Source organism: Perca flavescens, chromosome 12 (genome assembly GCF_004354835.1).
Source record: "Perca flavescens isolate YP-PL-M2 chromosome 12, PFLA_1.0, whole genome shotgun sequence".
NCBI classification, from domain to species: Eukaryota; Metazoa; Chordata; class Actinopteri; order Perciformes; family Percidae; genus Perca; species Perca flavescens.
In genome coordinates, this window is record NC_041342.1 from 5,842,983 (window position 1) to 5,858,260 (window position 15,278).

At 41.9% G+C, this 15,278-nt stretch overlaps 1 protein-coding gene across 1 annotated transcript in view; it reads right to left on the reverse strand.

Annotated features, from left to right (window-relative positions):
• LOC114565205 (protein unc-13 homolog A) overlaps positions 1-15,278 on the reverse strand; it is a 32,592-nt gene that overhangs the window by 8,120 nt on the left and 9,194 nt on the right. Inside the window, exons 9-29 of the mRNA XM_028593111.1 lie at positions 13,943-14,156; positions 11,141-12,241; positions 10,942-11,044; positions 9,696-9,739; positions 9,034-9,112; positions 8,504-8,518; positions 8,312-8,386; positions 7,985-8,204; positions 7,058-7,285; positions 6,662-6,803; positions 6,242-6,411; positions 5,947-6,062; positions 5,276-5,439; positions 4,922-5,075; positions 4,555-4,623; positions 4,248-4,337; positions 3,717-3,851; positions 3,407-3,534; positions 2,786-2,871; positions 2,508-2,634; positions 2,324-2,420 (exon numbers count right to left, since the gene is read on the reverse strand). Coding sequence (XP_028448912.1) covers positions 2,324-2,420; positions 2,508-2,634; positions 2,786-2,871; positions 3,407-3,534; positions 3,717-3,851; positions 4,248-4,337; positions 4,555-4,623; positions 4,922-5,075; positions 5,276-5,439; positions 5,947-6,062; positions 6,242-6,411; positions 6,662-6,803; positions 7,058-7,285; positions 7,985-8,204; positions 8,312-8,386; positions 8,504-8,518; positions 9,034-9,112; positions 9,696-9,739; positions 10,942-11,044; positions 11,141-12,241; positions 13,943-14,156 — 3,557 coding nt within the window. The remainder of the gene's footprint in view (positions 1-2,323; positions 2,421-2,507; positions 2,635-2,785; positions 2,872-3,406; positions 3,535-3,716; positions 3,852-4,247; positions 4,338-4,554; positions 4,624-4,921; positions 5,076-5,275; positions 5,440-5,946; positions 6,063-6,241; positions 6,412-6,661; positions 6,804-7,057; positions 7,286-7,984; positions 8,205-8,311; positions 8,387-8,503; positions 8,519-9,033; positions 9,113-9,695; positions 9,740-10,941; positions 11,045-11,140; positions 12,242-13,942; positions 14,157-15,278) is intronic.

A 15,278-nucleotide genomic window follows, 5' to 3' on the forward strand; every position in this document is an offset into this window, starting at 1 on the left:
CTGAGTCAGGAGACATGGTGTGAACTGTCCTGAATAAAATATATATTATATTTTTTTTTTGGGGGGGAAATGCTGCAAGTAGGAAGTCAAATTTAGCTTTCATACTGTATTTTATTACTGCCTCAGCAAAATGTGATTGTTGAATATGAAAATAGTTAAACTTAAGTCTCACATGACTGCCTGTTTCTTTTCTTTTTTTCAAAACTCTTTCCTCAAATTTGTTTTCCTACACACTTTGCTAGAGTAAGCTGACATTGTTTGTTAAAGAAACAGTTAAGACATTTTGGGTAATACGATTATTTCCTTTAGTTCCGAAAGTTAGATAAGAAGATAGTACTGTAGTGTCTGTCCTGTAAATATGAAGCTGCTGTCATCAGCCTGTTAGGCTTGCTGGCACAAAGACTGGAAACAAACTCCAGGAAGTCACTCACCTTACCAAGAAATAGTCAGGCACCATCAATAAAACCAGTGTTATTTTTCTACTTTTTGTATGGATTCAGCAAATGAAAAATACAATTTTCATTAGTGAGCTTTAGATGTGCTGGTAGGCAGATATTGTTGCCTTTGGACAGGGGCGGACTGGGACAAAAATTCAGCCCTGGCACTGTAGCCACACCAGCCCACATTGCCACGCCACTGCAGCCCCACCCACAGACACGTGCATTCACTAATAATTCACATTCAATGTAAGTAACTGGAATACAATGCTTACTACTTTTTAAATAGCACATGTTTATAACACATTTACACATACTGATTATTTAAAGGCGCTCTAAGCGATGTTGGGTGACGTTACTTCTTGTTGACGTTCAAAGTATTTTCAAACAAAACAAAGACTAGCTTGCTCCTCCCTCCTCCTCATCCCGTCACCTCCCTTCTGTGCTTCAGCGCACTAACCCTCCCCCCCCCCCCACACTTAAATTCCTGCATGTACGGTTGACTTACAGAGGCTACTGCTTTTACTGCTAAATTGTACAATAACACAATCATGTTATGGATACAAAACGTTGTGAAGTGTAATGTTTTCTACATTATATTGATCAAAAATGATCAGAGATGTTGAATATAGCCTACAGTGTAATGGACCACCACAGTTCATGCATACATGTTAACCGCGGATTAATTGCAGAGTGTAACCTACATAGTTGATCAGGGTTTTCATGTAGCCTACACTTCGCATCAGGCGTTAAAACCAACTGTACAAACGAATTAGACTACTATTTAACGTGACAACGAGACGTTTTTAACCGGTAATGAAACTGTGTCAATTTAGATACAGTAGCAGTCGGAGCTCCAGCGAAGCTCTGCACCTGTCAGCAGCGGCTTCTCACTGCGCAGCCGGTCCCCCAGAGCAGAATGATCACCTCAGGTGACGTGCTTGATTTTGACTGAACGTCCCAATTTGAGTAACCTCTGATTGGGTCGGTCGACTTTATTTATTATTATTTATTTGTATATAAAAAAAAAAAATCTGGTCCGGCTCCTCTGGCATTTGCCAAAATTGCCAGATGGCCAATCCGCCCCTGCCTTTGGACTAGTCTCTCTTTGCCAGATCTTCCTCCACACCGCTTCTGAGCTGCAGAGGAGGCTCTGGCTAGTCCACACAGCGGAGAAAAACTGGCTCTGGTTTATTGGAATTTCTTTAAACCAATCAAAATTGTCATGAGCGGTGTGCCACTCATAAATAGCCTCTGGAAGGAACTTGATTTGGGGGAAGGTTTAAAAGTGGTTTTAGTCGTGCAACAGAAAACTCAGATTCAACAGATAGTCTAGCTAGCTGTCTCTATTTACTCTGCAGAGATCTGAGCAGTTAACCATAGTCCTCAGAAATCCACCAGTGTTTAGAATTCCAACACAAAGAAATCCGCTTGAAAAAAAGGACATACCGCAGAATTTCCGGCGGCAACAGGGCAACCCGGAAGTGGAAGGTCATGGATATAGACTACCTTTGGACAGAGCCAGGCTAGCTGTCTCCCCCCCGTCTTTATGCTAAGCTAAGTTAGCCAGCTGCTGATGGTAGCTTCATACGGTACAGACTTGTGAGTGGTACCAATGTTCTAAGTAAATCTTGGCCAGAAAGCAAATTCCCAAAATATCAAAATTAGTCCTTTATATAAGAATTAGGTAAACAACTTCAACCGGGAATCTACAACTAAGAATTCGAAAACTAGTAATTGTTGGTGCAGTCTCGTATTTAGAGGTTGTGTTTTATAGCACTTGCAGAAATGCTAGCAACAGACTGTGGTTTCTTTTGTGACAACACTTGTTAGCATGCAAGTAGGCTAACATTTTACATATAAAGGATGCCGATGAAAACAGTTACCCCGTCTTTTTTGTCCCTCTCCAGGGCTCCATGCAGAAAATCTCTGGACACTTCTTCATTCTCGTCCAACCACATGATGACAAATGGTTCAAACCAGCTGCAGAACAAGGAACGAGCAGAGTCAATATGAGCTAAGTGGTAGATGTAGGAGGAAAAGTGTGGATGCTGTGTATAAGACACTTACGCTGGATATTCAGGTACGTGCTTCTGAAAAGTGGTCAGCTCCTTGCAGTACTCGTTGTAGAGCCACTTCACCTTGAAGTGCAAATTCATATAATCTGCACTTTTACACAGGCGGTTCTTTTCATGCTCTGAATATCAAGAGAAACAAAGAATGAGGAAAGTCCTACTTCACCACTCGTTTTCCATACATAAAAACACACTCCTGGCACAAACTAATGACTTCTCTTATGTCCAGGCCCATGACCTCCCCTCATCCCAACAATACACATAAACACCTACCCTCCATGGCGTATTTCATATCTTGTGCAAACATATTCCACATGACCTCGGCGCTGATCTTGCCCACACTCAGTTCCTGGGGAAACCTATGAGAGGCAGTACTCAGACTTAAATCCAGCTATGTATCCAGTAATGGAACTTCATTATTTAACAAGATAACCCAGCCTCATTTTTTATGTTACTCAATCAGTATTTCCTCTTTATTTTTGTAGCTGCCATTAACAGAAAATGCACCAGAGAAAATAAAAACTAACATGATTACACTATTATCCTCAGTGTCACAAAACAAAGCCAATAAGTTCATTTAAATTCATAATCATAAGCATTAAATTAACATTTTTAAAAAGTAGCATGATCCAAATCAGTACTTTACTTTCCATTTGGAACTGACAGGGCACACCTTTAAAACAAACAAATGCTGTTTGTATGACTGTTTTGTTCTGACACTCCTGGACACTCCTCTCCTCATAATTGCTTTGCTTTTTCTCTTTAAACAAATCCCATACAGCTATTACCTCCTAAAGCCTTAGTTTTTCCCCCCAAACTGGAATATAAAGTTCCAGGACTGCCTCTGCATGCAAAATTTGAGAAATAAGGCTAATGTTATGAACAGAGACTCACTGATTAAGGCAAGGAGTGTAGGAGTTTTTGTCCTCCTCTATGATGGAGACGATGAGAGTGATGAGTTTGGACCAGAAGTCCAGGTTTTTGACGCTGGGACCCTGTTCATCTGGAGGGACTGCCTTCGACTGGAGACAGAAAGAGGTTATGGATTCATTTCGTAATAGCTGCATCCATCAAGAATTTCATTGCAGTGAGAGCACAGGAGCGGCACAGAGCAGGAATAATGCAAAAGCACACACACACACACACACACACACACACACACACACACACACACACACACACACACACTTACACACACACTTACAGGGTCTGTCTGATATTCCCTGTTGTAGAGATCGTGGCAGTTGTTGAAAATGTATTCATAGGTTGAGTTGAGACAGGCTTTCACGCAGTCCTTCACCACCTGGCTTGCTCTGGGGGGACTCTGCAACTCCTGGACCTGAACACAAATGTTACACAACATATGGTTGAATCCAATTCACCTCAACGAGCTGTCAGGCACACACAGTCTCAGCAGGAGGTTATCTTAGTGGGACTTTAACCATAAACTCACTGAGCTGCACAAATTGCACCAAAATACATTAACAACCTCACAAATGCACACAGACACACATAGAGTTTCATAATAATAGCTTCAGTTTGGATAGGCTAATGTTCAGCTGATTCTTAGTTCACGCCTTAGGCTACTTTCCAGAAAGTACTGGAAATTTGTACCATGTTTGTTTTGGAGTTAAGTACTGATGTGAAAAGAAACGTAAAGAAAAGAAAAGACAGGAAAAGAAACAAAAAGAAAAGGAAAGAAAAAAAGAAAACGAAAAGATCCAGTCATCCTTACCTTCATCCTGAAGAATGTGATGCTCGTCAAGAGATCAACTGTAGACTTGAGATCTTGTAATCTTTCAGGACTGCTGGCAGGAAAGTTATTCTAAAAGCACATTTACAAGAGACAATTATAGATTTTATAAGTTTTCTTTTTCTTCAGGTAGCAAGATGAAGGAAATAAATATTAGCTGTGACCATATCCAGACAACATCATATATATCTCAAAACTGAGAAAAGACATTCCCACACAGACATAGCACAAGCAGATGTGGATTGTAGCAGTAAGTAACTTTGTTAGGACAGAGAGAAGCAGTCAGTACCCGGTACATGGACAGGTCAATCCTCAGGGAGTTGTGCAGCTGATCCAGAAGTTTAACAAACCTCTCCTTCTAAGCAGGAAAAGACACAAAAACAGAATAAACCACTCAGAAACACACCACATACCACAGCTAAAAGATTATTTGTTAACATTTGACTACACAAACCATGGGCCTGGTGAGACTCAGCTGATTGGACGTTTGGAAAAGTAGGCAGGGCCACATTAAACCAACTTTCATTTACAACCCAAGGGGACCAAAAGCTAGTCATTTCTAAGGAGTTTTTAAAACTAATATAAGTATAGCATTTTTCAGTTAGAATGTAAGGCCTCTTGTAGAATATAGTCACATATATAAAGAAGGGACTCACGCCAAAGTTTGATGCAGCAAATCGGTCCGAGGCAGAAACATTATTGGAGGACTGGGTGGTGTGGGCGTAGTAAGAGTTGATGTTGGCAAGCAAGGTGCTCATCACAGCTGGCACTCCTGGGCACATGTACTTGGATGACAAGCAAGCAAAGTGGCTGTAGGGTGGAAGAGGCAAAAAGAACATTTAGTGCATTTACTTGCTCCTGATATCCACATATTAGAAAACCTAATACACTATATGTATTTATTGTCTAACTGTATAAAAATAAGTAGAATAAAACCAATGCTTCTAACACAGGATTTGATTATTGAACTTTCAAAGGTAAAAATTCAGAGTAATGGTTGAGGGACTGACGTCATGGCCTGGTAGATGGATTCTACTCCGTATCTCATGGCAAACTCGTCCACTATCTCCTGAGCCGTCTCCTCAAAATAGACCTTCCAGGCATCGTCACCTTTGGCATCAGGGATCTTTACTACACCACCGTTCTGCTCCTCAGTGGTGTACTGAAACAGATGCTGAACAAAGACAAAGGACAGGTAAGTAAAAAAAAAGGAAGATTGTAAAAAAAAAAAAGAAATCTAAAACACATCTTATTAGCCAGATAAAAAGGTGAGGCCATACATATTCATTTAAGATGCATTAGATCTACTATAAGTATTAATGCTTGGACAGCCAGAAGGCCTAATAACATCATCTCAGTAACATTGTTATGCTGTCCCATATCCAGGAAGTCAATAAAACCTTATATTTGTGAAAATGGATCAATAATTCCAGAAAAATACATATGAAGTCAACTAAACAGCCATTTTTTGTATATAAAAAGAAGGCAAATTTCCCAGGGTAAGAAGGCAGAAACGGAAAATTCACATGGTGATTGATTGTGTTAATGTGAACCCTGGAATTAAATTGACTGGAGCTAATTAACTCAGAAGGTTGCTCTTGCATATTTAATGTTTTATGTCAAGTGCAAATAACCACTAAAGCATTTGGAAGATTTCCACCAGATGTTCACTCCAACTGACCTCATGTAGACAGGTGTACTGGACATGGTAAGGAGCAACCGTCTCCTCTCCTTTGATCTCAACACTTATGTGCATCCGGATGGCTCCTGACACAGCAGACTTATCCGTTCTCTTGTCTGTCAAATGAAAGTAAGACATACAGTAAATGCTTTCTTAGTGGGCTGAAATCTGTTCTATCTACCATAGACAAGCACTTCAATTATCTGTTTCTTGTTCTGTTATCTCTGTGTGACTTGCTGCTCCTCTCATCCATCTCTAATTCTCCACCGTCTTTTCTCTTATCTTGAAAACTCACCCAGGTTGTACCAAACGTCCATCTCCCCGCTCAGAGTCCGGACTTCGATGATGGTTTGCCCCAGGAAGTCATCACTCTCACGTTTGAACCTCTGCTTCACACGCGACTTGATGTCATCATCCTCGTCCCACACGCGGACCTTAATGCGGTCAGACGAGTTGTGGCATTCACTGGATGAGGCAGAGACAGAAATTGTTGGCAAACAGAAGAAGTCAACAACTGTGATGCAGAGGAACAAATTGGTCAACGAGGGAAAATACACTTATTTCTAAGTACTACATGGTTCTCCAGTCATTCAAAAACATAAAAAATTAAGTTCATTGAATTCATTTTCTGAGATATAACACTGTGAGCACTACACCGTCCATTATAGTGACATAAAATTACATATCAGCATTTGAAACTTTCCATTATACTCACAAGTGGAAGTTTTCTTCCCAGACAGGGTTGAGGTTTCCATAGATGGTCTTGGTTCTCTTCTTGGTCTTCCCAACTTGAACAGTTACATAAGGGTCACTGGAGCCTGTTTTGTCTTTAGCCTGCAGGCCCTGAGCACATACCACTAAGGGAGGGACAAGAGACATAGGGATGTTTAAATAAAAGTCCTATACAGCTATCTGACTAATACTTAGATTGTATTTGAAAATCTTTTTACATTAATATAACAAAAGAAAACAACAACAGCACTTGATATCTATATTACAAACAGCAGCAGTCAGTTTTACTTCTATGACCAAAAATAACAAATCCCAAATGTGCCTCAATGGGCTTTACAATCTGTATGTGTATACGTAAGAAATTACACCCTTAACTTACCAATGATGTTGATCTTCGCTGACCATTTGGACGTCCCATCAAGCACGCTCTGCTTGATTTGTTTCATTTGCGCGCCGTGTGTTGTTTTGTCGAGACCGAACACTTCCAGGATTAGCTCAAAGATTTCTGGTTTGTTCCTCTCTCTGATCTTCATGCGGTCCTTCAGTACCATGATGATGTTCTGGGTACGGTCCTCCGCCCCGTGCTTGGAGCTCTTCTCTGCAGCTCCTGATGAGACAGATGAATGAAGAGAGGGATATAGGAAGAAGAACTTTATAGTGTAAAATATATCCAAGGCAATATGGCGCATAGACTAGCATCTTATCTCCTGTTTCCCTGCAATCCATCTCTTTAAAGCTGAGTGCCAAGTTAAAATAACACTGGATCAATTTTGAAAGTCTTCGATATTTCTTGGCCAGGGATCAAACCCCCAAACCTCAGAATATTATGGCGGAAACTGTATCCACTTAACTACTAATCTGGTCAGGAAAAAGTAGCTAGTCGGAGAGTAAAAGACCAACAGATGTTGGCTTCAAGCTCTTATGAGACTCTTTGGAGACAGCACATCGATGAATTATGCATTGCATAGACGGACTCCAAAATCAGTATGGGAATTGGATAAGTCACCCCGTGTGGAGCTGAATTAGACAAAGCAGTATGGATGCAAAGGCTATGGGTAGAAGAGAGAGAGAGTAGGCAGGGCTATGACAGCACATTACTCAGGAGATAAATTGGAAAGGAAAAGGGAGGAGAATGTGAGAGTGGATAGAGGACAAGAATAATGGGATGTCAATCGGGCAGAAGGATACAGAGGAGGAGCTAAAATAGGTTTGGGGTTTGTGTGGACGGCTGGGTGTGTGTATACCGAAATAAAAATAGTTGCATATGTTTAAAAGTGGTGTGTGTGTGCGTGTGTGTGATCCTTACTCTGCAGACAGTCAGCATTGAGCAGATCCTGGCACTTATCGTGGCATTTGACGCCACACTCAGAGCAGCGCATGCCTTGTCGTGCGATACCCCAAAGCAGCCCCTCGCATTCGTAGCAGTAGGTGGGGGTGGTGGCTGTCCACACCTCAAAGTTATGTGGCGTAGTGGAGGAGATGGGGTAGATCAGAGCCTGCAGGGTCTTTTTATAAACATGGCTTTTCTGCAAAGGGCATACAGGAGAGAAATGTGAGTTTGATACCAGCGTTGATTAAAGGTTGGAACATCCTGAACAGAATTGTGAAGAAGAAGTGGGATGAGGAAACCCACCAGCTCTTCATTGCCGAGAGTGGTGGAAGCCATGGCGGACGTGATTCCAGCCTTACGAGAGTTCTGCACGAGAGACTGGAAACAAGACAGCAAACAGAAAAGTGTTTGTTGAAATGTGAACAACACTGTGGACTTGAGATATATATTTGATTTAGTGATAAACATAGTTGTAGGGGATGAACAAGCACTCACCATGATGCCTGATGCCTGATGAGTCCAGGCAGTGAGGAAACAGAGGAGGAGAGGAGAGAGAGAGACAAAGTGTAAAACAAACAATATATGTTAGCAATTTCAAACGAGCTGTACAGGTATTTATGATGCATTGTGTGTGTGTATGCGTAAGCCAGCATGCATCTGACAGGTATGCTCTAACCTCTAGAAGAGAACAGTATAACTACATTGATTAATTACTGTAATTACATTAACACCACATATATGCAAGCTTTTAACTTATTTATCAACAAATCAAGCATATGACACAGCTGTGGAAGGGAAATCAACATTAGTAGCCTTTATCAGTATATTCACTATGGATTATAGAAAAAGGGAATGCTGGGAAGTACAGAAAATGCAGGAAGAGAGATGAGTGTTTTAGAGTACACTAAGATTCGGTGAAACCAATAACGTCTGCAAAAGAAATGATTCCAGGGCACCCCCATAGGGGCAGCCCACAATATTGGTGTACATTATTGCTTGTATGTGTGTCAATGTTTGTTTCTCACCAGATCTCTGACAAGAGGAATGGCCTTCCTCTTGCGAAGGTCCGGCATGCTGTCAATACTGTAGAGTGCACCTCCCATTCTGAATAAGAAAGGTATGAACCGTTATACATTCATATAAATATGTTTATCAATATTTACAGTAGATAAAACGATTCTATCATCAAAATGTCTCACTATGAAATCATGTTTTTTATTACTATGGGCCAGATGTAATTCCTGCTATCATTGCTTCTAATGCTACTCTAGTCAAGGACTTTACTGGAGAGTTTAAAAATTACTAGGAACAACACTCCACACACCTGGGTATAATTGCTATGTTTGTATTTGGCTACACTTAGCATTTCTTCTGTATGCAGCCTTAGTTCCATTCTGCGGTCTGCCTCATCTACAAATGACATGCCAGCTAAGTCAGGGCAGCCCACTGCCGTTCAATACTTACTGGCCAAATGCCATGAGCTGAATGACCCTGTGGATCAGAATGAAATAGAACAAAGGATTTCCCTGGACTAAAGAAGGACATTTTTCAATCTAAAGGGCCGGTGGCAGGTTTCCACGATGATCTGAGGATAATTTTAATTGTGTTTAATTTATGGAGTTATTGCATTAGCTTGTTCCATGTAAGATAAAGTCTATTACTTGAGGAACTGACAGCAGACACTTACCCTCCTTTACCAAACCACAGCGAGTTTGAGGTCTCTCCTCGAGCCTGAGAGAGACAAAGAAGGAATGTCAGGTGAAGAAACAAGCAACCTTAAGTTCATCCCCGCAGCCTTTTCTAGCATTCATTTGCTTTATGAATGAGGCCACAGTTGTAGATATTTGAAAAGTGAAATTGCTTTATTGGGCTGTTAAAATCTAAATTAAAGTTATTGCATTAGTGGTCGAAAGTGGGCTGGGTCAGTAAAAACTCTTACATGAGCAATAGGTCTGCTCAAGAATCTCTGAAATGCCTCACACAATTTGTACAACTTGTAAATAAAGCTGAAGAAATCTGCCAAGCAAAAAATCATATTTTTAAATCATATGTCTTCGGAGAATCTGATGCAGTGTGGCTTTTAATCAGACTGGATGACATCTGTTGCAAGATCCAACAGAAAAGTTCAATCAATTTCATCAATCAATTGTTGTGAAGATGAGTGAGTATAGTGAACATGCCTATTTACACACAGTGAGGAGTTCAACAAGACATCTGTCGCATTTCCTTCTTTCTCTCAGGCATCCAATCAGGTTGTACCTACCTGTTAGCATGCTCCAATGACAGCCGAGCAAAGTGCATGTGAGTGTCACTATGGCAATGACATGAAACTGAAAAGAAAACAAAGTGGGTTTCGGCACCAAAAAAAAAAAGACAAACAAAGGGAAGCCAAATGTACAAAAACGCAACGTGACACACAGCAACATAAACATCGAAGCAAGTGATTAATACTCTGCACAACTGAATTCAAAAGGTAATGAATAGCAACATAAGACGTGAATAAAATATGCAAGTGAAAACTAACTGATCAAGTGAAACTTAATGTGTACAATTAAATCGAGCAGTTTGGAGTTAGAGTGGTTTGTTGCTGTCTTTCAAGCCATCAGTATTTTTATTTTAATAAAACCAAAAGTAGCAATCATAGAATATGAAACACGTTAAGTCTGCTTTCTGGTGTCTAGCAAAAAACACTATCGACATAGAACTCAAGAACTTACTGTATGTACCCTGGCTTTGCACATAAATAATGCACTGCACATTCATATTTCAAAGACTTGGTAGACACTTTTAGAGTCTCTTGAATGCGGGGTATATCTTTTAGATTACAGGGTGGAGCTGAATCAGGCCTGCAGCTCTGGGATTTGTACTAGACTGTTGTGGAGCACTGGACTAGAATTTGGAGTGAGGGTCGGTGTTCAAACCAGGTATCTTACCTCACGAAGCTGTTCCAAGACTTTGTTGTAGAGTCTTAGCCAGTTCTCTTTGGCTCTGACTGCTGGATCCACTGGCTCTTTGGGCTCCTCTATGACTGGAGGACTAAAACAAAAAACAGTTATTTTTTTATTTTTTAGCAAAAATGTTGTTTCTCTTTTGGTCTATATTGATCTAAATCCTTCCAACCTTCTGTCCTACCTCTCAGGTGGCATCTCTTCTTCCTCTACTGGCGTCGCCGGCCTGCTCTCTTCAAAATGCTCCTCTGTCTCCTCCATGGGGAGCGTGTCCTCTAGCTGAGCAGGGGGCGTCCTTGCCTCCTTTTCCAACATAATTTCCTCCTCTAGCCATGGCTCTTCCTCCAGCTGGAGAGCCTGGTCATCAGGGGCGGCTGACTGTGTGGTGGGAGGACCATTGAGATGGGATTGAGGCTGCCCAGAGGACGGGGTCTGTTGGGAGGAAGGGCCCATGGCAGTCGAGGGAGGCTGGGAGGCTGAGTTGGCCATGGTGGCTGGATGGGATGGAGGGACAACGCTGGCTACAGCAGACTGGTGTTGTTGAGATACTGTTGAGGCTGGAGGGTGAGACTGGGCAGGCTGTGCGGTGGGAACAGAAGACAGGAAAGTAGATGCCAAGCCTGTGACTGCAGCTGTTAGAGGTTTGGCCATTGAGAAGAAGGAAGTGGCAGATGGGGCTGGCTGCGGCTGAGGCTGTGTTTGAGGCTGGGGCTGTTTAAGTGGTTGGGCTGTTGGTTGACCAGAGGGGGGCTGTCCTGATGGGGCCATGCCAGGGGGATGAGACTGGTTGGATGTTTGGTTGGGGGGTTGAGTAGGGGGCAGCTGTTGGTGTAAGGACGGCTGTTTCTCCAGAGGAGGTCTGGAGCTGGGTACATCCAGAGTTGTGGGGGCTGTTGACGTTGGGGTGGGGGTAAATGGAGGCTCCAGGTCCTCACTGAGGGTCCCGTCCAAGTTGTACAAATCCTCATCATCATACATCATCTCCTCATCCTCATAGAGGCCCTCCTCTTCACCCTCATACAGTCCTCCATCATCCTCCTCATACAGAGCCGCCTCCTCTCCTCCATCTTTGCAGTAACCGCCCTCATCACTGTACGCCCCCTGGGTTTCATCAGGGTCCCAGTCTGGAGAGCCTTTACTGTAGCTAACCGAGGAGTGGCAGGAATGGTAAGAGTCGTTCTCGTCATAAGGGTCCCTCTCCCCATACTCACCGCCATAGTCCTCCTCGCTCAGCTGACTGCTGCACCGACTCAGCTCTGCAGATGATGCATAGCTCCCAGAGGGACTAAAGAGAGGAGAAGAGAAAACAGAAACAGCGTTGAGACGCAAGACCGCAACATGCCCAGGAGAGATTAATTAAATTACTTAAAAGGGATACAGTTTTATATTGAACATAGAGGCACTTTTATTTCAGGTTATTATTGCATGTATACATGTACACATGTAAATTAAATGGTTTACCCTCCGTTTATGAACCGGAGTGTCAACAAAATGCTTACAGAGCACTTTATTAGAGCACTCAATTGCCTGTAGACTTTGTACTCTATCGGACAGTCCCACAAAAAACCTTTTCGACATGTCTTGGGGTGGCCAGGAATAACACTGATGGCTAATCAATAAAAGGCACTGGGGATACAAGAGTACCAGACAAGCAGCGAGAAATAGAGCAGAACAGAAAGGTGAAAGGCCTCCAGAAAGCTGACAAAAGAAAAAGAACAAGCATCCAGAAATGCAACAAACAGGGAAAAGATATTTATACTTCTTGATGAATAGGGCTGTTTAAAACAGAATAGAGGCACAGAGATAAAGTAGGATGAATCAGTAAACTCTGTAAAAGTGGCTTAGAGTCATCTAAAAAGCGCTGTATAAATAAAATGCGAATTATTATTATTATAATGGGGGGGGGAGAGAGATGAAGAAGGGAAGGGAGTGGTGAGCACAGAGACAAAACAAAAGAAGAGAGAGAAGGGAGAGAGTGAGGGTAGAGTGCTGAGAGGAAAGAAATGAACAAGAATGGGCGGGGGTGTGGGGAGGTTGCCCTGTCCATTACACTCACACAAGCAGCTAATCTTATGTGCAGTATTGACCATTAGATGCCAGTTGAATTATTCATAAAGCAAGAGGTGGAGGGATGCATAGTTTAATTTCCAGTCTGTGAGAAATATATCAATTCAAGCTGAGAAATGAAACAGTAATATAAACAACTCAGAAAGAGAAATAGCGTTTGGTCTGTATGGCCCAATGAAGGACTGGCACACGCACACACGGCATGGCAGAATGTCACTGACTATGTTCATTCACTAATAGGCATTTTGACATGTCAGTAGATAAAGTGCAAGTATAAATAATAAAATGAATTATGGCTGAATTCCATTTGGCTGCTTCAGTTTCAGTTTCCTGGTATTGTACATGCCGGCTCACTATCACGGCTTACTGGGACACGTAAAGAGAACAAAGACATTGTTAATGTTATTAATAACACCTGTATTTTTCCTACTATGACAAGTCAAACTGTCTCCTTTGAAAAGGGCCTAGCACTAAACCAATCATCCCCACTAATACTAACAAGTATTAACTTTACCTTTAACGTGAAACTAGCCATCATTAGGTCAAAGAGGCATCGGGGCAGATCAGGTCAGTACAGCCAGCTCAGTTTATGTTTTTTATGTTACATATACCGTACATTATGTATATGGGTCTGAGGAGCAGCTTTTTGTTAGGAAATGAGGGTCAGATCAGGTCCTCTGACTGAAGGTGTCCCAAACCTGCCCAGTTTGCTGTTGTTTTCCGTTTTAAATCATTGTGAACTGAATGAGAGTTGGACTGTTGGTCGGCCAAAATAAGCAATTTGAAGTCACCTAGTGCACTAAATTGTGATGAGCATTTTTAACAAGTTCATAAACCAAACAATTTATCAGAATTATTTTATTAAAAACGAAGATAATCATTACTTCCACGTCGTAATTACACTAAAGCAGGCACACACCTGACAGTCCTCTGATGTTGGTAGTCGAGGTCATGGCTGTTGCCAGAGCACGGGTAGGAGAAGCTTCTGGAGCTGCGGTGTTGGTGGCTGATGGGATACTGGTGGACAGAGGCGTTGGGCTGGGATGTACTGTAGTAGGGAGGGGGGATGCTGTTACTGGTTTCACTGCGGTAGTCGCTGTCCCTGTCGTCCACAGCGCTGTCTGGGTCTTCATCTGCACAGAGGCACATGCGCATGGCAAGAGAAAAAAATGCATCAGTCTTTTTGATACGGTCCTCATAGAGTGCAGTAATAGGAGAAAAGAAAAAACAAGAGAAAGAGAAAAGGACATCATCAAAGTGCTTCTCCAAATTGACGACTTGTCATGTGGCACAGAGATAAGAGGCTCTAATCAGCACTGAACCATTCTTTTAGTACCACAGTAATTAAGGATAACATAGATGAGATGGCACCACTACTGAACTCTTATCAGACCCATATAGGTCATTCAGAGTGCATCCATCCATGAAGCGCATGATGAAAATCATCTGTGGCTTCCTTCTCATTCTCATTATCATAACTGAACATAAATCCAATCCTGCTCACTAAGGAGATGCTTTATTTTTCTGTGGTGTCCATAGATCAGATATAACATCCCGGAGGGAGGTAATGAGAGACTTTAACAGTGCTGAAACAGTCAAAAGCGAAACCAGCATCTATTAATCATTCATCATTATCCATCATCGCCTCTCACACTCCGATGAAGGCGGGTGTGCGCCGCTTACACCTCATCGTCATATGTCTGGGCGTGTAAACACTAATTAAAGGCATCAAACTGTGTTTCTCACTTCAACCGTGTCCCCACATGTCTGTCTCTTTCTCTCTCACTTCATCAACTCACCATCTATCATTACTCCCTGCTCTTTCCTTTTTCCTCTGTGTGACCAGAGATGATAGGAGTCTCTGCATTTGTGTGGGTGAGTCTGACAGACACTTATATAAGACCATCTGCTAATCACAGCAAGAGAGAAAGAGATAGACAGGGAGGGAGAGAGATAGAGACACACCGTCTTTTTTTGCATATATGTAAAGTATGTATATATCGATGTACAACTGGTTTCTATGTGCACATACAGTGCAGTGCATATGTACTTTGACATTTGCATATTTTTAATTATTGTGGCTCTGCACTGCAGAACATTGGATTTTAAAATTAACCGATGACTGGTGTTAAAGGGTCGGTTCACCCAAATTACTCTGGATAATCCACAGACCTCGCTGTTTTTCATCGGAACTACTTTCTACCAAAAAAAAATATTATTTATTTATTAGTTATTCTGTTTATCCAATATACTTG